This window comes from Podarcis filfolensis (genome assembly GCF_964270895.1).
Source record: "Podarcis filfolensis genome assembly, chromosome: 1".
Taxonomy (NCBI): domain Eukaryota; kingdom Metazoa; phylum Chordata; class Lepidosauria; order Squamata; family Lacertidae; genus Podarcis; species Podarcis filfolensis.
In genome coordinates, this window is record NC_139604.1 from 87,317,384 (window position 1) to 87,338,933 (window position 21,550).

At 42.4% G+C, this 21,550-nt stretch overlaps 2 protein-coding genes across 40 annotated transcripts in view; one reads left to right on the top strand and one right to left on the bottom strand.

Moving 5' to 3' along the window:
• The window catches only part of CELF1 (CUGBP Elav-like family member 1), a 39,207-nt gene extending 22,214 nt beyond the window's left edge, over positions 1 to 16,993 (bottom strand). For 15 of the 39 annotated variants that reach the window (XM_083604862.1, XM_083604860.1, XM_083604857.1 and 12 more), the window contains exons 1-3: positions 16,859 to 16,973; positions 6,069 to 6,155; positions 4,996 to 5,109 (exon numbers count right to left, since the gene is read on the bottom strand). In XM_083604862.1, coding sequence (XP_083460988.1) covers positions 4,996 to 5,066 — 71 coding nt within the window. In that variant the 5' untranslated portion in view covers positions 5,067 to 5,109; positions 6,069 to 6,155; positions 16,859 to 16,973. The other 24 variants (XM_083604861.1, XM_083604859.1, XM_083604856.1 and 21 more) reach the window with 4 other exon arrangements.
• A 52-nt stretch (positions 16,994 to 17,045) lies between these two features.
• PTPMT1 (protein tyrosine phosphatase mitochondrial 1) lies at positions 17,046 to 21,549 on the top strand. Its single transcript, XM_083605777.1, has 4 exons — positions 17,046 to 17,437; positions 19,342 to 19,422; positions 20,174 to 20,365; positions 21,125 to 21,549. The coding sequence occupies exons 1-4, from the start codon at positions 17,219 to 17,221 to the stop codon at positions 21,338 to 21,340; spliced, it is 708 nt and encodes a 235-aa protein (XP_083461903.1). The 5' UTR covers positions 17,046 to 17,218; the 3' UTR covers positions 21,341 to 21,549.
• Position 21,550: the final 1 nt, after the last annotated feature.

Genomic DNA, 21,550 nt, shown 5'->3' on the forward strand with positions numbered 1-21,550 from the left:
ATTTAAAAACCATAAAAATAAAATTCCTGAATGGGAATCCTAAAGATAGACCAATGGTTTGGTTTGGGTATAATACTCTGCATGGAAGAAAAGACCAGCTGAAACTCTGAAAAGCACTCATATTCAGAAGTGACGACACACTGTAAGGTTTTGCTGCAGGTGCCACATATCTATACTCATACCAAACTCAGCATCATCCTTGATAGGTCACTTAGGATCACTGGGTTTACTATTTGCACAAACTTGAACTGTGTCTGTATACTTTGGCAATTCAATGGACTGAGCAGACATCCAGGAGCAATGACTTGTGAAGATCAATTCAGCGTCAGTTAGAGAAAAAAGGAAGATGGGGAACAGATATGCCCCTATAGCAGAGGTGGGGAGCCGGGAAGAGGTTTGTGCAGCCAAGGCTCACCCATCAGCTGCTGGGCAAAGGTTAAGACCCTTTGTTCTTTGAAAAGAGGCAGAGAGCGGCTTGGCCAACTGCTCTCTGAAGCACCTCCACCCTCATTTTCACACTGCTCTAGCAAGGGTTCTCCACCTGTCAGTCAAGTGATGTCATCTAATGAGTTGATATTAAATCCTGTTGCCTAGGAAGCGTGATCCTGTTCCCTGCAGACACCAGAGTGGCACAGCCAATGCAGGATAAAATCCTGTCCTCCTGCTTATCAACTGATGTTGATAAGATGGGCGGGCAGGAATGGTTTGGGGGAAACAGCCTCATGAGCCAAACTGGACCAGCAGAAAGCCAAACTTGGCCTGCTAAGCAGAAGTTATCCACCCCTTCACTATGAGGTGCACATTCAAACTTGTTTCACCTTTCAAGCTTAAAGGCAGCATATTTCGGGGGGACAAAAAAACAGCAACATCCATTCGCTGCACTGCACCACTCAGATTTGTTGCTAGATGAGTAGCTTCCTTCCTGCTCCCCTAGCCCCAAACCTCAGTAGTCAGCACTTTAGGGTAATTGTGCTACAATGGTAGATTGCTGAGTTTCAGGTTTAAATGAGCAGGGCATTGTACAAAGGAATTTGAATTTCCCATTTGATCATTCCACTTATAGGCATTCAATGTCTTCCTATTTAAACCAGTATTTCATAATCCACAGACACTGTGACATATTTTTTCAAAACTGAACAAGAAGAAAAATAGCAACCTTGCTTTAATATCAGAAGGCACACAGATTCAACCTAGTAATTAACTGTCATCATCAAAACATTTAATACTTACATTAATTACAAAAACAAATTGTTATTGTAAAACATTGGATTTTAAACAGTAGTAGTAGTAGTAGTAATAATAATAATAATAATGAATTATTATAACTTTTAACCATGTCAAGCACGATTTCTACTGACTGAAATAATTCACTGAACAGTTCTTCTCTTTTGACTTTTACCATAGAATGCCAGGGCCAGTGTACAGTTGCAAAATTTAAAATAACAAAACCGACAGTGGTGTTCTTAGCTTTACTGGATCAAAGTCAAACAACAGTCAGTCAACTGACTGTTTGTCAATCCTATTGATAATCTGTGAATTTGAGACAAAGAAATAAGCACTATTCAGAATACTGGAACAGACTGTAAATAATATATTTACTGAGACTTCCAGGTTCTTCCATTCTGTGGAATTTTGTATGAATATACTGATTGCCCCTACTAGATGTTGCTTCCACATGGACTTATTGTTTAGGCAGTTGAGTTTCAGATCTCAGTATCAAAGAATTAGGCATCTGGACCACAGACCACCAAAAAACTGCCAAAGCTTTCCTTTGCCTATGTGGTTTCTCTAGATAAGGACTAGGGAATCTGCAACCCTCCAGCTGTTGCTGAACTACATCTCCCAACATCCCAGACCACTGGCCATGCTGGCTGGTGCTGATGGAAGATGGAGTTCAATGACATCTGAAGAAACACAGATTTTCATCCCTACTTTACAGTCTAGCTACAGGGAGGAAAAAGGAGAATAAGGTTGTGGTGAAGGGACAGGAGATAGACTTGTATTAACATCATGCTGCCCAAAGGCATACACTGTTCACTCCAACTTCATACAACATACACAGGGCTAATATTGCAGAATCTGAAAGTCATGCTGCAACAGCAAGGGAGTAACTTTTTGTACAGTATTAACTTCTTGTTGTTGTTTTTGTCACTTTCCTTCTTGTGAACCACGTTAAGTTCCATTATTTTCAATTGATTATTATCAGGGGATGGCTGACCCATTTATTCATAAACTCTATAAAAATGTTTTTAGTTTTCTCCAATACTGAAAGTTAAGAATTGCCTCCGGGCAACCAGACAGCAAGACTTTACAAAGTGAAAAGCGTTTATATTTATTTCAGGCTGCTGCTGTTATAGGTTATGTTGATTTATCTTTTCCACAGCAAAGTTTTATAAAGAGATTTGGGTGGTTTTGTTCTTTTTCTTATTTTATATATGTAACTTATTTTTAACGCCTTTCCTATCAAAAATGGTATGATTTTGGTGTTTTATTTTGCTTTTACAGGGTTTGTGACTGTATGTTTTTTATTTTTTTAAAAAAATCAGGTACAAGTCCATAAAACATACTAGCAGAAAAAAAGGATTTATTCTGAAATAAATCCTCTTTTACTGCTAGTATGTTTTACGTACTTGTATGCTACTCTGCTGTAGATATTGCTGTATGAAAGTATCAGTAAGTGTGGATATGCTTCATTTAACTCGATCTGTGACTCCTCAGGGGGCCCACATCTTTAAAAGATTTTTTAAGAAAGGGAGAGAGAGAGAGAGATGAATAAAACAAAATTTGGATTGGGTGTGCAACACGCATTGCCTGTTTGTGAACTGCCTCCAATCCCACTTCTAGGACATGCTCCGAAAACTGGATCTGTGTGATCTCACCGCTACCTCAAATGGTTACCCACCATTCCACACCTAACAGAACAGTAACATTATGTAGAATCAAGAAATATCAGAACAAGGCAGGCCACTTATTTTTCAGATGAATAAAACTGGGTTTTTAATTATGTCTACTTTACATAATTACTCTAAGATGGCATCTTATAGTGATCCAATATGCCAAACTCTGAATAATTAAAAACATTTTGAAAATGAATCTTGGAAAACTGAACTTGTTTTCCTCACATTAATCCTTGAACTAAAGGAACTAAGGATTTGAAATAAAAAGTTTTGAAGTATTCAACCATCAAATAGTTTTTTTTTTATGTTACAGGTCCAATTTTCTTTAAAATGCATTTCAAATTCCTATCTTTCAAGAAAATTAAAACTACAATAGGATGTAATAGAGCAATTTATGCAGTTGCCCTAGAAGTGTGAAACTCAGTTGTGAGGGACATGCAAATGTGAATTATCTTTACTGATTATCAAAAAAACCAAGGAAGGCTTCTTCAACAGGGCTTTGAAGCCTAAGAGATAATATTATAACTCTTTCAATATTTTATCTTGTTGTGCTCCCCAATATTATATTTACAATGAGTTTGTTTTATGTGCTATTAATTTCTTATTTGTATTTTTAATGTTAGAAATTGCCGTAAGCTTCCCAGCATTTTTCAACAGGAAAATATTTGATTTTCAAAAATAATAATCTGAAGCTTTAAACTCAATTGAGAGAAAATAATTTGCCTTTTTATTCTTAATAAAAAAGAGAGGGGCTAAGTTCTAGAAGTCATATCTAAACTATTAATAAAATCAACAGCCCTTATTTTCACATATTGGTTGTGATACATGAAAGTACTGAAACTGCAGCTGATACAGATAGTTGATTCTCAAAAGGCTTATGCATCAGGATTTCTGGAATCCATAAATTAACAAGTGTAGCCAGTTGTGCAAAACTGGCTGGATTACAGACTCCTGGGGTTGTATCCAATGCAAGTACTACTAAGAGTTACTAATGAAACATAAACCAAAGTTATCAATAAACATAACTAATTTAGGTTCACTAATTTCAATGGGTCTACTCCAAGTATAATTAATTGGGTACAACCCCCAAACAACATGTTTTGGATCTAGGTATAAACAGGCGTGTCTCCTTGCCCTTTTGTAACCAAGTCCAAATACATGTTACTGAAATAATACTATTTCCCCCCATTTACTCGGACTCCAATGAATACACTACATCATCACCTAGTGTTGAATTATGAGTGTTTGTAAATTCTCTATGTAGAGTTTCTTCTGTTGTACTCTGAAACACAATGCACACACATGGTGCAACCAACCATGCTAGTCGCTTTCTACTATGTATGTTAAATTGCTATCCCAGAGCAAAGTTAGATATCGAAGGGGCCAGAAGTAGCCCCAGTGCAATTGTAATAGGGATCCTTTGGGATTAAAACACAATTTGGGATCTTTCTGGATTAAAATCAAGAAAATAGATGTCCCACACTTACCTGAAAACAGTTTATTCCAATGAAGCTAATACCATGACCATTAAATGCCTCTGAATGATGCTTTGATAGCTACCTGCATCCATACCATATAATTTTGATCAGTAAACTTTACTATTGTGTTTGAAGTATATTAAGGTGTCTGCACATACAAGGAGCAGAAAATTAACTTAATGTGTAAAACTGCAAATCTAACATGCTAAAAAAGTACAATAGTTACAAATCAAGCTATAAAATTTCACAAGAATGTATTTGGCATTCCCTCCTGAACTGCGAGGATGTGCCACATATAGTGCAGAATTTAATTTATTTGTATCTTAAGGGCTATGTGAACCATAAAGTGTATTTCTCTAAAATTAACTCACCCTGGAACATAATCCTATGCTGGGTACAAACTTAACATACTGTCCCCAATTGAGTTCTTGTTCATGGAGTATCAACTCCAAGCATTTTTTAGGCTCTCTTCCATGAATTAACTCTAGGGTCTTATATGCCTCTTTTGGTTCTTCCCTTAATACAGAACAATAATAAAATCCCCCACCAATTACCTTCAAAAGAACAAATTGAAAGCAATCAGCATTAATGTAGATTAGCTATGAAAACAAAATACTCACATAGGGCTGGCATTCAAGGAGCAATGATCCACCATCATTTCTGGGAGGAAATCCAACTTAAAAGCAGCCATCACTTCTCTGCTTACCACAAACCACTAATGCTAGATCACTGTCCTGTCGAACCAATTGAACACCACCACTTAATTTCTGAGAGTCTTAACACAGTGATCCACACAAAATAACACTCAAACCACAAGAACACAAGCTTGGGGAGACCAGCAACAGACACCACAAAAACAGGCTGGACTGGGAAAGAAACATGAGGACCAGGATTAAAAAGGGGATGTGACCATGTGAAGAGAGACTCAGCTCAGTACACAATGAAAATGCTGATGCACTGGGCTTGTTTTGTGCAATTTTCCCTGGCAAAGCAGTACTGAGTGCACTGTCAGATAAACAGAGTGTCAGATCCATGAAGATAGTTGTGTGCAACAGAGCAGAAAAGAACACAAACTAGCTTCATAGCTTCCAATCAAACTCACTACCACAAAAATATGAGCCCTTAAATATTTCTTTAGGTAGAATATTCTTAAAACAAGCATCATTACACTGCTTTCCTGGTTTGAGGTCAACTAATCACATTTTATGAGATGGTGGAAGCTTATTAAATCCTGGCTCAACATATATATAACCAGGCTCAACATGCTTGCTATGTGGGGCTGGGTAAGATTTCTACTTCCTTCAATAGAACAACATTTCACTTCAGCCTTGAGAATTGCATATAGAACAGGGAGAAATCCCAATTGAACCTATTGGTAAGCTTCCCAATTTCACTTGGAAAACAAGGTGAAATTTAGAGACTCCTGGCCAAAGAAGTCATTTCTTAATATGCTAGCTACAAGATATGAAAAAATCATTGATAGCATTTTTCACTGCAATGCACAATTCAGTCTGAAATTCTCACAGTGTTAAACTCTCAAGCTCTGGCATTAAGTTGAAGTCCTTTCTCCTTTTCCAAAATTGCTTTCCCACACGTTAGTTAAAACCTTCTTCAGACACACGTTTTACCAAACTGACACATAGTTCTAAAAAAAAGGTGGGTAAATTATGCATATTAACTTTCCTACACCTACCATGGAGTGTCTTCTTTCAAATGAAGTTCGGGTTCCTTGGTGCCTTCAAGGCTAATTCTGAACTACCGTAGAAATCAACTCTGATACCTGTTGAATGTACCAATCTCCATTTAGTTAGCTTGTTTATTTCCTGGCTAGTCTCTATTACTTCTATTGTTCTTACTTGCAAACCAGGTCAGAAGCTAAGTGCCTGGTAATATGATGGCTTATATTTACTGTTTCAACAACCACTTCTGGAGAATGACTGTCATGTTAAAGGCAGTTGCATGCTCATTGTCCTAAAGCTGTAGTGCTCAAACTTACTAGTTATACATAGATGATTAACCGCTTATTGGTTTTCTTTGAAGTATGAGTCAGTATAATTTACCTCAATAAAAATAACTGAAGATGAGAACACAGAGAACCAAAATGATTAGGAGGTTGAAGCATCTCCCCTGTGAGGAAAGATTAGGCTTGGGGCTTTTTGCTTTAAAAAATGACAATAAGGGGGGTGTGATGGAGGTGTGTAAAGTTAAAGTGTGTAGAGAAAATGGAAATAGATCTCCTTCCTCTCAGAATGTAGTCACCCAATGAAACTGAATGGTGGGATATTCTGGACAGATAAAAGCACTTTTTTCTACAGCAGAATTCACTTGTACAAGTTACAGATAGGTAGCCGTGTTGGTCTGCCATACCTATCTGTGTGTATCTGAAGAAGTGTGCATGCACACGAAAGCTCATACCAAGAACTAACTTAGTTGGTCTTTAAGGTGCTACTGGAAGGAAAAAAATTCACTTGTACAAGTTGAAGAAGTGATGACCACCAACTCTGATGACTCTAAAAGGAGATTAGATAAATTCATGGACGATAAGGCTATCACTCACTATTGTTCACAATAACTATATTATCTCCACTATCAGAGGCAATATGCCTCTGAATATCAGTTGCTGGGAAACACAAGTAGGAAGTGCTGTTATGTGTCATGTTCTGCCTGAGTGTTTTTCACAGACGTCTGGTTGGTTGCTGTGAGAACAGAAAGTTGGATTAGATGGGCTTTTGGTCTGATCCAGCTAGTCTCTTATGTTGTTATGATTATGTAACCCAACTTCTTTAAATCTTTTTCCCCCATCACACTCAATACTCCTCTCTTTTGAGGAGTGTAAATCAGCAATTGAGGTTAAAGATAGAGGATTCTAAACTCAAGAGGGGGGAAGCAGAAGGATGAATTGATTATGCTTCTGCCATTACATGCAAAATGAGGGATGACTATATTTAACTGCAGCAAAAGCAGTAAATAAGAGTCCCACTTTGCATGTTACAATAGAAAACAAGTGTGCTTCTCTGTGATATATGAGCCATCTCTCTGAGACCAAAACCTATAGATCCAGTGAACTGACCTCTCATAATAGAACCAAAGTTACTTTCCTGACACTGGTTCAGGGTAGTCTACAACTTTAGTTTACAAACTACTCTAAACATCCTTTAAGCCACAGTAGCTCTGCTGCTTATTAGATTTACTAAACTAAAGGGGGAGGGAATGCAACACTCAGTCCAATATCCTTGGCAGCGTAGGAACATGTCTGTCCACAAGAGATAATGGCTTGTTTATGTACAAAAACTAAAGAAGATGGCAACCTGCAATTCAACCAAGTGGGTATGGCTCCATGTGGCAGGTTGTTCGTGTTAACAGTCCCCCCATGAGGTTTGGGCAATGCCAAAGAAATCATTCTTTTATGCTTTTATAATACACAGCAAGAATGGTCAACTGATAGCTCATGGATCACATCCTGCATTTGCAGCAATTTTATCAAGCCCCCAGTGATTTGACTAAATTTCACACATACTAAATAGGCAACAAAATACCAAATGAGTAGCAAAGGGATATTAATTACAGCAGAAAATCCTAACTTCACACATACAATGAGGGGTGTCTAAACTAGCTGTAATTCAGGGCTGTCTTTACCCAGGGGTGCAAGGAATTCTGGGGAGCGCCAAATGCATACCAACTGTATACGGATTCCTCTCAATCGGCAGCAGTGAAAAGCAATGGAGCGAAAGTTCCTGCCCCCCCCCCAGTGTCAAATATTCCCGACGAGTCAGGAAACAAAAGCAGTTATTTCCTACTCAACTTTGGCTCCCCACTCCCAAAAAATTGGGGATGCTGGACGGATCTTTGGACCCCGGCGTTGCATATGCTAAAGACAGCCCTGCTGTAATTACTCAAATAATGTAGACAGGGGACCTTAACTTGTGACCTCCACATGTTGATGGACTTCATACTCCCATCAATCCTAGCCAGCACGGTCAATGGTCAGCAATTATAGATCGACTCCACCTAAATCACTGTGTATGCAACTTCTGTGAGCATAATGGAACTCCCTCTCCCCTTCCTCCCCCTACACTGACACCAAATCTGCTCTGAGGCTTGGGGAAAACCCCAGATCAGACTGGGGCTTCACACCAGAGAGAAGAGGGAGTGGAAGTTCTGTTGCACCTGCAGAAGTTGTTTGACATGCAAAATGATTTGGCTGCATACAACCCCTATGTAAGTTGTAGCCTTACAAAATCTGGACAGCCACAGATTAGAAGAAGAAGAAGAGGAGGAGTTTGGATTTGATATCCCGCCTTTCACTCCCTTTAAGGAGTCTCAAAGCGGCTAACATTCTCCTTTCCCTTCCTCCCCCACAACAAACACTCTGTGAGGTGAGTGGGGCTGAGAGACTTCAGAGAAGTGTGACTGGCCCAAGGTCACCCAGCAGCTGCATGTGGAGGAGCGGAGACGCGAACCCGGTTCTCCAGATTACGAGACTACCGCTCTTAACCACTACACCACACTGGCTACACCACACTATACAGATTAGCCATCCCAGTATAGAAAATGTGAACTGACCAATGATGTCCACCCACTTGCACAACAGAAATCTGCTTATGCCCACGGAAGCCTCCAAACAACAACAACAATCTGTTCGGGGGAGTTCCCCTAGAACTCAGAGTCCTAGGGGAATTAACAGAATTCAGCCATGATAGCTAAGCAGCTTTTTCATAGTCAGAGGAAACACACCTCAAGATGCCAGAGACTAGAAGATTAATAATACAAGATGCTTGCAATCTTCCTAGGACTCAATTGGTTTCATAGAATCATGGAGTTGGAAGGTATCCCAAGGGTCATCTAGTCCAGCTCCCTGCGATCATCCATGACAGATGGACATCCAAACTCTGCTTAAAAACCTCCAAGGAAGGAGAGTCCACTACCTCCCAAAGGAGTCAGTTCCACTGTCAAACAGCTCTTACCATCAGAAAGTTCTTCCTAATGCTTAGTTGGAATCTTGTAATTTGAATCCAATCGCTCAGTTCCTACCCTCTGGAATAGCAGGGGGGAAAAGCTTGTTCCACCTTCCCTGTTTCTCCTTCCTGGAAACTGAATGATGGACTAGACTAGATGGTGATCTAATAGGGCAGTGCCTATGGCTGGAGAAAGTGGGTCACTTGCTTATGAAATTTACTGGGACAAGGAGCTCACATCTCTCAGGACAACTAGTGAAGCTAGAAAACTAAGCTCCTCAGATGGAATACAACTGTGATGTAGATCACTGTATCAGTGCAATACTAATTGATAAGTAAATCCCATTGATCTCAAAGGAAACTTACTTCCAGGCAAGTGTGTATGGTATAACATAAGACTGCCAGTCACGTAGTAGACTGGTCACACCCAAACAGGACATCTTTATTTGACCTAGTTAAAATTCTCTACAGTGGTACCTCCGGTTGTGGACGGGATCCGTTCCGGAGCTCCGGTTGGATCCCGAGGTTTCCGCAACTGGAGGGACCGCTTCTGCACATGTGGCAAAACCCCGGAAATATACTTCCGAGTTTGCCACTTACGGATCCTGAAGTTTAGGTAAGCGAAGGTATGACTGTATTGTTTAAGGGAGATAAAACATTTCAAACTGGGTAAGTAGAAGGCAAATATTTGTATAAACACACACAGAGCACTCTGTATCTTCATACATACCTTCAACCAGATGCACTGGGTATGGAGAGTGTTGAAAAGAAGTTATGATGTTGTTAAGTTTCATGGTTGTGAATGCTTGCATGTTTGTGTGCAAATATTCATGTTATGATTTGTATATAAACAGCTTTTGGTATGAAGGCCCCAGATGTGATGAACAGCATATTAATTCAAAAAAAGTATAAAAGTACTGTGCAGTCATACCTTGGAAATCAAACGGAATCCATTGTGGAAGTCTGACTTCCAAAACCAAAGCGTGGCTTCTGATTGGCTGCAGGAAGCTCCTACAACCAATCGGAAGCCCTGCCGGACGTTCGGCTTCCAAAAATAGTTCACAAACCAGAACACTCACCTCCGGGTTTGTGGCATTCGGGAGCCAAAATGTTCGAGAACTAAGCTGTTCAAAAACCAAGGTACGACTGTAAATGCCAAACAATATAAGATCACAATATCAACAAATATCTCCAACCACACAGGATATGTATTTGTGAGCTGCAATCTGCTCTCACAACAGACACAATTCCCCAGCATTGCATTTCTAACTTGGAAGCCAGTACATTCATATCCATCCCTCCTGCCTCGCTTGAATCTCTCACTTGGGGCTGTAGGAGCAAGCCCATCCACACCCAACTGCCTTCACCATACACCCAAGCCAAAAGGGCAATCTCTTCTTTGAGGCCACCCCACTGAAGCTGATCTACAATGAACAACAGCAATCAACTAAACAGAACTGTCTCCTGGACACCAGCTACAGCTATAACAAAGTTTTTGTTTTTCATGGGCAAGGCTTACAGGCTAAACCTTCTGGCTCCTCCAAGAGGCTACTGTTTTCCAGGTAACATGTAACATAGGGGAAAAGATGTGAGGAAGGTAATCAGTGTGCATGTTTGTGAATGTTTGTCTATATACAGAAAGTGGGAAAAGAGCAGCCTTCCCCAACCTAGTGTCCCCCATATGTCCTGGACTACACCTCTTTAGCCTTGCTTTTGACAATTGATGTATATTTTAAGGACACATTTTATTTGTGTAATTTTAAGTTGTTTTAAACTGTTTTTAATATTGTGGAAAATCGTGTACAGTGGTACCTCGGTTTATGAACTTACATCTGTTCCGGAAGTCCATTCTTAAACCGAAACCATTCTTAAACCATGGTGCGCTTTCCCTAATGAGGTCTCCCGCCGCCGGTGCCCTTCCACCATTCAGATTCCGTTCTTAGACCGAGGTAAAGTTCTCAAACTGGGACACTACTTCCGGTTTTGCGGAGTTTGTAAACCAAATCGTTCTTAAACTAGACTGTTCTTAAACCAAGGTACCACTGTATGAATATTAATGTTGCATTTTAATTCTGGGATCTTAGGATAAAGGGGGGGGGATACTAAACTGTAGTAGTAGTAATAGAACTCCCATCAACCTTGACCATTGTCCAGTCGAATTTGACTATGGAGTGAAGTGCTCATCTCCGCTTTCAGGCCGAGGGAGCCAGTGTTTGTCCACAGACAGTTTTCCGGGTCATGTGGCCAACATGAGTAAACCACTTATGGCACAACGTGACACCATGATGGAAGCCAGAGTGCATGGAAATGTCATTTACTTTCCAGCCACAGTAATATCTATTTATCTACTCGAGCCAGTATGCTTTTGAACTGCTCATGGATGTTAAATCTCTCTGGTTATCTGGGAGATAATATTGCATCAAAATGCAGCACACCATATTCCTGAGATACCATCACAGGAACCAAGCAGTAAAAATATGTGGTGCACAACCTTAGAACACAGTGTCCTATGGGGCGTGCCTTTCATTTTACACTGGACTTCAAAGGCAGAAGCAGTACAAGTCTCCCTGGTTTGGTAGCTCCAACCCAAGCACAAATTCACCCCTCTCCCAAGTTTTCTAAGTATAATAATGGTTGGTGTGTATGCCAACTCAAAGTTTATGGGCCCACATTATCAAATAATTACAGAATTTATAATGCCCTTTCATAAATATATTTCTCCCAACCGATGACAGGGTCTTCAAACACCCCCGATGAAAAATATTCATTGTTTCAAAGTTTAAGTCTCTGATCTTCTGAGCTAACCCATTCACAGGCTAGTTACTTTATCAACAAGATATATTCCAAGTCCATTAGCACTGCCAGAGACCAACATTATCATCTTTTGCTTGCTTAGTTGTAGCAAAAATGCATACAAACTAACAGGTTGGCAAATGCAGGGACTGGAAGCCTGGTTGAAATACAATGCAACACACAAGGCCATCCACTCTGCAAGCTAGTTTGCAGCATTTGTACCAATACAGAAGACATGAAGAACTGTTTTAGCTCCAAGTTCTCTTGAGGAGCAAAAAATTCAGCGGTTTTACCCTTACATGGTTGCTAAGAGAAGCTAGCTTCTGCTCTGCCCGCTAATATATACATACCCAGTGAGAGTTAACGAAGCTATTTCACATTTAGAAATGTAGCAAAATATGTTTAGTGAAGAAAATGTCCAATTTATATAACCAAAAATCTAGATGCCATGAACAGATGCAAGGAAACTTAATTGACAGGGGAAAATGTGTTAAACTCACCCACTTTTCAAATGTTAATGGACAAGTGGATACTACAGAAAATTTCTGAACAATGGGAGAGACAAGGATCTGCATGCATGCAGACTAGTTATAATTACATTCATAAAAAAGACAGAGTGATACAGACAAATTCAGGAGCAAGGTGACAAATACAGACATAATTTTGACAGCTTGGTCTGGGAATTATGATATTCACTTTCCTGTGAAAAATAAATGGGGGGGGGCAGAAATTAAGGTAACTGTCTTTCTTAGCACATGCATAAATTTAAAAATAAAGTTAGGTTGAACAGCATAAGAATATTTTACAGTTTCACAATGGTAAAATTAAGAAATGAGTGGTACTTTTTAATAATAAAACTTTTAAGGATACTAGTTCTGGGGCCTGTACTAGTATCGGCCTTATTCTAGGCCTTGCAATGTTCTCGGCCTTGCAATGAGGTTATCACTGCCATGCAACTCAGCTTCAGAGACAGGCTGCAAGGAAATCACTATGCAGCACGCTCAAGCTAGGGAAAAGAAGAAGTGGATGGTAGGCATGAAAAATTTGCTGGATAACAAGGCAGGATTTAAGCTGATAAGGTTGGGCTCTTAAATAAGTTAGACCCTGGGTAAGAAGAGGCCTTCAAGGACTAGGCTGACTTCTTCATAGACAATGGTACTGTATTTACCGGCAAGTTAAACAAGCATTGCCCAGATACCCAGAAACACAAATGGTGGTGGAATAGCATATGTCTGGAAAAAAGTGTCCAGAGACATCTGTAAGATCATCCAGAGATGAAGAAGTAATGAACACATCTTCAGGACAGTGCATTTTTGAATTAAACAAAACGAGCATTTCCAATTTTGCAGCTACTCTTACAGCAAGAAATATATTAAGGACAAGTGCATATGGAAAGCACCAGATTCCATATGCTTTAAAATGTGTCAGGGATGATACACACTCTGGTGTATCACATTTTACACAGGACAAAAATCCCTTCATGAACCCACCAATCAGCCTTCATTCTGAGACACATAGATTGGATTACCTCTATCTTTGCATTGACAGCTATGCATGACAGCAAGCAAAAAATAATCAAGCCTCATTTAAAGCAAAACAGAGACACATGATTTAATCCATGCTGCAGGAACAAATATGGACTCAGATTGTGTATTTGTTTCTGGTCCTACTTCTGGTCCCACTAATATATATCTTTTTTTATTGGAACCAGGGAGAGGGCTTTCTGTGGCTGCATGGTAGATGCTTATAGAATTATGCATGGAATGGACAAAGTGCAGATAATTTTTTTTCTTCCTGTCTCATAATACTTATCAACATCCAATGAAACTGAACGTTGAAAGATTTAGGACAGATAAAAGAAGGTACGTCTACAACCAGCACATAGTCAAACTCACTCCCCCAGGAAGCAATGATGGTGAACAACTTGGGTGGTTTTAAAAGAGGATTATTAGACAAATTCATGGAGGAGAGAGCTCTCAATGCCTACTAGCCATAATGGCTATGCTCCACCTCCACAGTTGGGAGGCAGCAATCCTTCTGAATACCAGTTGTTGGAATCCTGGTTTTTAACAGGCATCTGATTGGCCATTGTGAGAACAGGATACTGGACTAGTTGGGCCACTGGTCTGATCCAGCAGGCTATTCTTATGTTCTTAGAGATGGTGGAAACTGCAGTAAACCAACAATTGGAGGACACAGATTAGGTACCCCTGACTTGAACATGACATGCAAATCAGCTCAGTGTGTTTTCAGTTTTAACACTCCACTTGGAATGTTCTAACTAGATGAAACAAGTATGGAAAGAACAAACCTAATGACCAGATGCACAAAAAATGCAGTCAGGAATCACACTAAATAATTTGTAAGGGCAGCAAAAATCTGCACAAACATTCAGTTGCCAAATGCAAGCAAATGTATATCAAGTGAATAACTGGGCATTTACAGTGTACAAAAATCCAACTCTAGAATAGTAGACAAAGCCACCACAAAATGGTATAGCAATCAACTAGCAGAATGTGGAAGGAGTGGAAGGACTAAGGAACTCTATCCCCTCCCCATAGGAGAGAGGTCAGTCTCCACCATCATTCAGTAATATATCTAAGTGTTGCATTTTTATTGACTGATAGATTGAATTTATACCGTACCCTTCCTCCTGAAGGAGTCCAGGGCAGCAAATAGATCCACAATTTAAAAACAAAAACATTCCAAAACTGTTAAAACATTCAAAGAGCAATTTCATTCAAAAACATTATTCCATCCTGTGATCTCAGGGTTACCCGGAGCAGTATTCTTCAAGATAGCCACTCCACATATCTGAGAGAAAGTAAAAAGGTATGCAGTTTCAGACACTTTTAGAAATAGGAACCAATATCCCATTTTCCCTTGGGGTGGAGGAAGTGCTCTTTGCTCATTGCCTTATTTCCCTTCACTCCATCCCTTCCCCCCTCAAATCAGTTTTTCAAGCCATTCTGTGCCCTATCCTTTCTGTTCATCTACCCTAATACTACACCTTTCCCCCTTGCCTTGAAACAGGTAGTGTGACCCTGGAGGAAGCAGAGGGACCACTCTGTCTGACAGCCAACTTCAGTATGCTTCCGCCCCATCAAGGGGCAAAGCAAGCAGCCATCATAGCAGTATAGTATACTGCAATGAAAACACATTACACAGAGGCATAGGATAGGTAATGCCCTCTCCTCTTGTCCACCTTGACAGCCACTTCCCAATATCCTGTTTCTCCATTGTACTCAGAACATAGTAAGGAAACGAAACATTAGGAACTACATGAATGTTTTATGTAAGTGGCAAAAGTGAATAGTTCTAGAAGCATTTGAAGAAGAAAAAAGACCAAGCTATAGCAAACTGAGAGAAGTAAATTCCAGACCATGTAAAACTGTACAGAAAATGGTCTCTCAGCAACACTTCCCTCTTCTGCAGCAAGAGAAACTGTTCTAGTACTGTATGTTCCTGCAATGGAGCAGTACATGGAACAAGGAAGCAGCATATACATGCAGTATTTTCTCATATATTAGTATCCTAAGAGTAAGTTAATAAATTTATGGGCGAAAGTGCAGTACAGCAATTCCCACACAAGAAACCACATATATGAACCATGCAAGTATCTGTGTAGTTTAGCACTGAAACATACCCATAACGTGACTGAAGTACTAGTACAACCCGTACTTTGTTTTATTTTTTAAAGCATCTCCCTCATGTCCCTCTTTCCTCCATTTGTACTTCACTGACTACCTTTTCACTCATCTGCCTCTGCTCTAAGTTTACTGCGTTTATTTCTCCCCTACTGGCAAAATGCCTTTCGAAACACAACACCCCAACTACTTGTGGCGCACTACTCTGACTGAGCCAAGTGGCCAGGGGAGAGTTAAGGGGGCTGCCATTATAAGCCAGGGAGACGTTTCACAAGAGTCAGAGGGTCGTCATTTAAATCGCAGCACGTGGCCGATCTTCCAGGGATTCCGACCTCCTCATTTTCCTTCCACTTGGGGTCCATTAAACCGCCAGGAATACATCGTACATCCCGTCCCTCGTCGGAATCACTTTCCAGCGGGTCATCATCACGGCCCGGGGGATCAAATTTGCCGGCGAGGGAGTGGAAGTTGAGAGTAATATCTCAAAGGTAAAGCGGAGCTCCGTAACGAGGCGAGAGACACAGACGTGTGGCGTCAGACCCTCAGCCTCTCGGAGGCGAGCCCCGCCCCCTGGGCCCGGGGATGGCGACGCCAGCGGCTTGCGCTGCCCCGGAGCTCCGCGGGCGATAAAGCGCGCCTGCGAAATTCTTCCCCCACCCCGGAATGTCTCGCCAGCAACTATTTCAGGAGAAGCGCAAACACCAGAGGCGTCAACACCCGCCGCTGCCCGCCACCCAAGCGCCTGAGAGCCGCTTCTCCCTCCTTCTCACCCCCCCCCCAGGGTTTGGGACAGTCTCCGGCTGGTCATGAGACGCTCCCGCCCCGCCACCCGCGGAAGGCAGGCAACCCGCGCAGCTGGCGGCCCGTCAGCGTCAAGGCAGCGGCCGTTGTGAGGCAGAGAAAAGGGGCAGACAGCGCAGCCTCCCCTCCCCCCCCCGCCGCCCAAACTCCCGTCTCGCCAGCGGGGAAGGGAAGCGAAAGTCGTTCGGGTCCTAACGAGGCCCAATTAAAAGAGGGAGAAGAGTCCTAATAAGGCGGAGAAATGGACGTCCCGTCCGCCGCCGGCGAGCTGGACTGAGCGGACTCACCGTCGGCTGCGCGCCTTCCCTTCCTTGCCCTTCCCGGGCTCCTCCTGGCGGCCGCCGCCCTCGCGCCTGCCCCGGGGGATCCGCCCGCGCCCCGCTCGGCTCTCTCCGCCTCAGGCCGGTTTCGCAAGATGGCGGCACTTCCGGGAAAGACCATCCCAGGGCAGGAGGCGCACCAACGAGATAAAGGCGCGCGAGGGAACGAGCGGACTCGTCCCCGCGCGCGCACCCCTCCGTCCGCGAATGAGCACGCTCGCTGCTCTCCCCCGCCCACCCGCGCGACAGTTGTAGCTGCGTCCGGACGCGCGGGCTCGTCCGCGCCGCCGAGATGCCTGCGGCCCGGCCCCCTCTCCGCCGAGCGCAATGAGCTGCCCTAACGGCCCTCCCCGCCCCGAAGAGGTCGGCGGCCTGGCGATGGTGCTGAGCGCGCTGGGTCCCGGAGCCGCGCGGGTCCTGTTCTACCCGACCTTGCTGTACACGCTGGTGCGGGAGTGGCTGCCCGGCTCGCAGCGGCCCTGGTTCAGCCGCGTCGACCGCTCCGTGCTGCTGGGGGCGCTGCCTCTGCGGGGACGCAGCCGCCAGGTAACGGGAGGGCTGGGCCGGGCGGAGCAGGCGTCTCGCCCGCGGGTGCTCTTTCAGCTGCTGGGCGGGAGCTGTGGCTCAGCGCGAGGCGCCGTTTCCTCGCCTTCTCCTCAAGGCTTTGGCTCTGCGGGTCACTCGGCTGGGGAGCAGCGAGGTCCCTCGGAATAGCTTCCACGGCGCACGAGGTTTCTGCTTGTTTAGCTGCATCCTTCCCTTTAGAAACTCAGGTGTAGCCCTGCGCCCACTGCTATGTTGAACTCGGCGCGGTCTTACTCCCGAGTAGGCACGTGCACTGTTGCGCTGGACACGCTCGGTAGATCCTATGGGTAAGCCTTTACCTCTTCGATTTCTGCTGTTGAAAGATACCAAGGTATCTGCCAGCAAAAGTGCTCAAGACCCCATCAACAAGAGGGTAGCCGGTGTAGGATTGTCAACATGGAAGAAGATGGAGACTCAAATCTGTCAGAAACTCAAAGTTTGCAAGCACATGGTGATTCGAACCCAGCAAACAGCTGGGGCTATTCTTTAGGGGGCACAGGAGCTACAAGTTATCCTTGCTTCTGTTGTTTCATATGAAGGGCTGAGCAGTGAGCCCTGGAAACGTTCCTGAGCAAGCCTTTCTCCAACTTTGGTTCAACTCAAGCGCGGGCAGCTGCCCCTCTTGGGTCCAAGGCCCACTGCAGTGGAGCACTGAGCAGAAGGAATAACTTATCTCTTGCCACTAATGGTACAAATCAATTTGTAACCTGCAAAGGTAGATTTATAAATCAGGTTTATAGACTGTTCTGTGGTGGTTCTGCTCCAGCTTGCATGATGGATCTCAGAGAATAGCATTGAGGGACTTCGCTGGTGAAGAACACCTAGTCAAATTTCCTGGACTCTGGACAATGTAGTTTGGCCACTGTGACAATGTGCACTGGTAACCTCATGTTTAGACTACTATAATGCACTGTGAACTTTTCTGACAGCTGCTCTGGAAGCTGCAGCTGGTCTAGAATGCTGAGGTCCAGGTGGCAAGTAGTGTCCCATTATTGGATGTACACCTCAATTGTGAAGGGATCAACACTTACTGCCTATTGGCCACCAAGCCAGTTTTTAGTTCTTTGATTGATTGATGTAAAGGACACGACTAAACAACAAAGTCGTAAACAACCCTGAACCAGGTTACCTGATTGACCTCTGCTCCATTGCCAGGTAAAAGCATTAAGATCCCAGTTAGTCCTGCCACAACCTGATGATTGTTGGCTTGTGATGCTGCAGAGATGGACTTTTTAACTGCTGGTATCAGTGCTGAGGCATGTATACCTTGCAGAAATACAAGAGGCCCCCATCTGTATTGACATTCTACTTGCTTTAGAAGATACATGTTTTAATTGCTGTGCTGTTTGAATGGAATTGTTTGATTGCATATTTCAATCATTGTGGATGATTATATTTTATTGCTTTATGGGATTGTTTTGCTGTGTATTTTAACAATGTTGTACAATTGGTTTTTATGTTGTGTAAACTACTCAGAAGCCATCTTGGCATTAAGCAGTATATAAATTTAATAATAATAATAGACTGCTATTCATTGTATGGTAATCACACAGCAGTTTTCAGAATAAATGTATAAAACATTATATAGAAGAAAACTGAACAATAGTGAACAAAATAAAATATGCAAAAATTATAGCTAAAATGGCAGCAGAACATATTGACAAAACTAAAGCATAAATTAAAATCAGAACAACAATTTAGATTCCACCAAAAGTGGTTAAAAAAGGGAGTGGGAACCTGCTTCTATGGCCTTCGGTCTGGAAGCTTCTGTTTATGGCACATATTGAGTGAGAACCATTAGGAGAGGATGGGCTAGGTACTGAAATATATTGAGACCTGGACTTAGTTGTATGTTCTTCCTGCAGTTGGTAGAGGAGCAGAATGTCCGAGGAGTGGTCACCATGAACGAAGAGTATGAGACTCGCTTCCTGTGTTATTCCTCTGAGGTGAGTCCCCCCACAAGCTCCATTGTGTCCAAGAAAACAGGGGATCCAACTGACAAGCTCCCTCAGAAGGGAATATTTAAACATCAGTATAGAATGCTGTCTGAGGGGGATACAGGACAGCCCACAATCTTACTGAATCAGAACTGCATGTTATGCTACCATATCTGTGCATGTTTACACAGACATTGTTAGCACCCGTCTGTCTTGAGAGACAATGGAGTGTGCCTCTGGGGGTGAAGGCAAACTGCTGCATTAGCACCAAACTGCCCTCCTATGGTGCGCAAGCCTCAGGCCATGTTTTCACTGAAACGTCTTGACTTGGGCTGCAATTATGTGCATGTTTACTTGGTGGAAAGGCATGTTGAACATAATTGTTCATACTTCTGAATAAATGCAGAGGCCAGTGGGAATTATACTCAGATAAATTTCCCCCTTTCCCCACTTAGTTACCCTCACTGTACTGCTACCTAATTTTACCGTTTTGTCTCCCACATTATTTTCTTAGCCCCGTTTTTGCAGTCTTCCTTTCAGCTTTCCTCAATAACTTTTAACGGTGCAATTGTATGTGTGTCTACTCAGAAGTAAGTCCCATGGAGTTTAGTAGGGTTCAGAAGATAACTGCAGCCCAAATTAGCAACTTTTTCTTGTGGCATCGTTCCCTTGACTTTCATTGTGCCCAATGAAAAGGTGACAGTGGTCATTGCCTCTCTTTTCCAAATGGATGATTCTGTGTTTTCTGGGTTAATTGCAGGAATGGGCGGAAATGGGTGTAGAACAGTTGCGCCTTAGTACTGTTGATTTGACTGGCGTCCCATCATTGGAAAATCTGCATAAAGGTGTTGAGTTTGTGATGAAGCATCGTGCATCTGGGAACTCAGTATATGTGCACTGCAAAGCTGGCCGCTTTCGCAGTGCCACTATGGTTGCTGCATATTTAATTCAGGTAAGAAAGCTTCCAATATACCGAGAAAGTGGTAATGGATCAATTGTACACAAACTGCTTCTGTTAAACAAGAATAAGAGAAGCGGAACTCTTCCCAGGACTGCTACTCTGCTTCCAACATGGTCTTAATTTATTGGCTTTAATTAGGGTATAGCACTTCATTTAGTACTCATGGGGAGAGAAAATGAGTATGACTGTCAGCTTCCCTGTGACTGGGATGGACTTGGGAGTCATTTCCACTTCTGTATTAAAGTTGGCAGTATGAACGAAAAATGCTTGCACTTGCAAGCCCCTTGCTGCCTGGAAAGTGGGAAGAACATGTGTAGGATATTAGATAGACGACTATTAGTGCATTTTTTCCTTACCAGTTGTACATCATTTAGTTTTGAAAATAAGATATTTGTCTAGGCTTGTATCCATTCATCATGCTGGGATACTTGGATAGTGTTAAGAGCATATAGCCCAAATATAATCAATTATGCTTTGAGATTGAATGGAAAGCAATGCAGAAGCCATTCTTCCTCCAGCAGGAGCAAAAAAGAGATGCTTAAGTATAACAGTTGTTGAGTAATCAAGTAATCTGCAAGGCAGATTTTAGCCAACAGACTCACAAATGACAACAAATATTTGGGATTCTTTTAAATGTGAGGGTATTGTTTTTGAACTTCCCTTTCTCACTATCTGTTTTTCCATTCCATTGCTTAAGCTAGTTAGTTCCCAGCTTAGATAGTTTTTCATTTGGATTTTCTGCCTTTGCAGCTCCACCACTGTACCCCTCAACAAGCAATAGCCACAATTCTTAAGATACGTCCTCATATAATCATACGTGAAAAGCAAATGAAGTTGCTGGAAGACTTTCATACGTGTGTAACTGCTGGAACTCCTGCACAGCAAGAGCCACCAAAGATTCAGCAAGGAAAGAACAAGCCAACACACAACGTGCAGAACCGTCCACTGAAAACATCTGGTTCCTAACATATTGTTTAGGGGTAGACTGTTGTCTCAGCTACCACAAAGTTTCTTGAAGCATGAGAGCAAAGGAGATCTGGTAGCTTCCAGCTTTATGACTCCTAGCTGAACATGGTTTGCCTCTACTGCTGGTCTCTATTATTACTTATCTCAGTGCACCAGCATGGAACCACTGTCAGCACTGCTCCCTCTCAAATACAAGCAATTATAAACAAG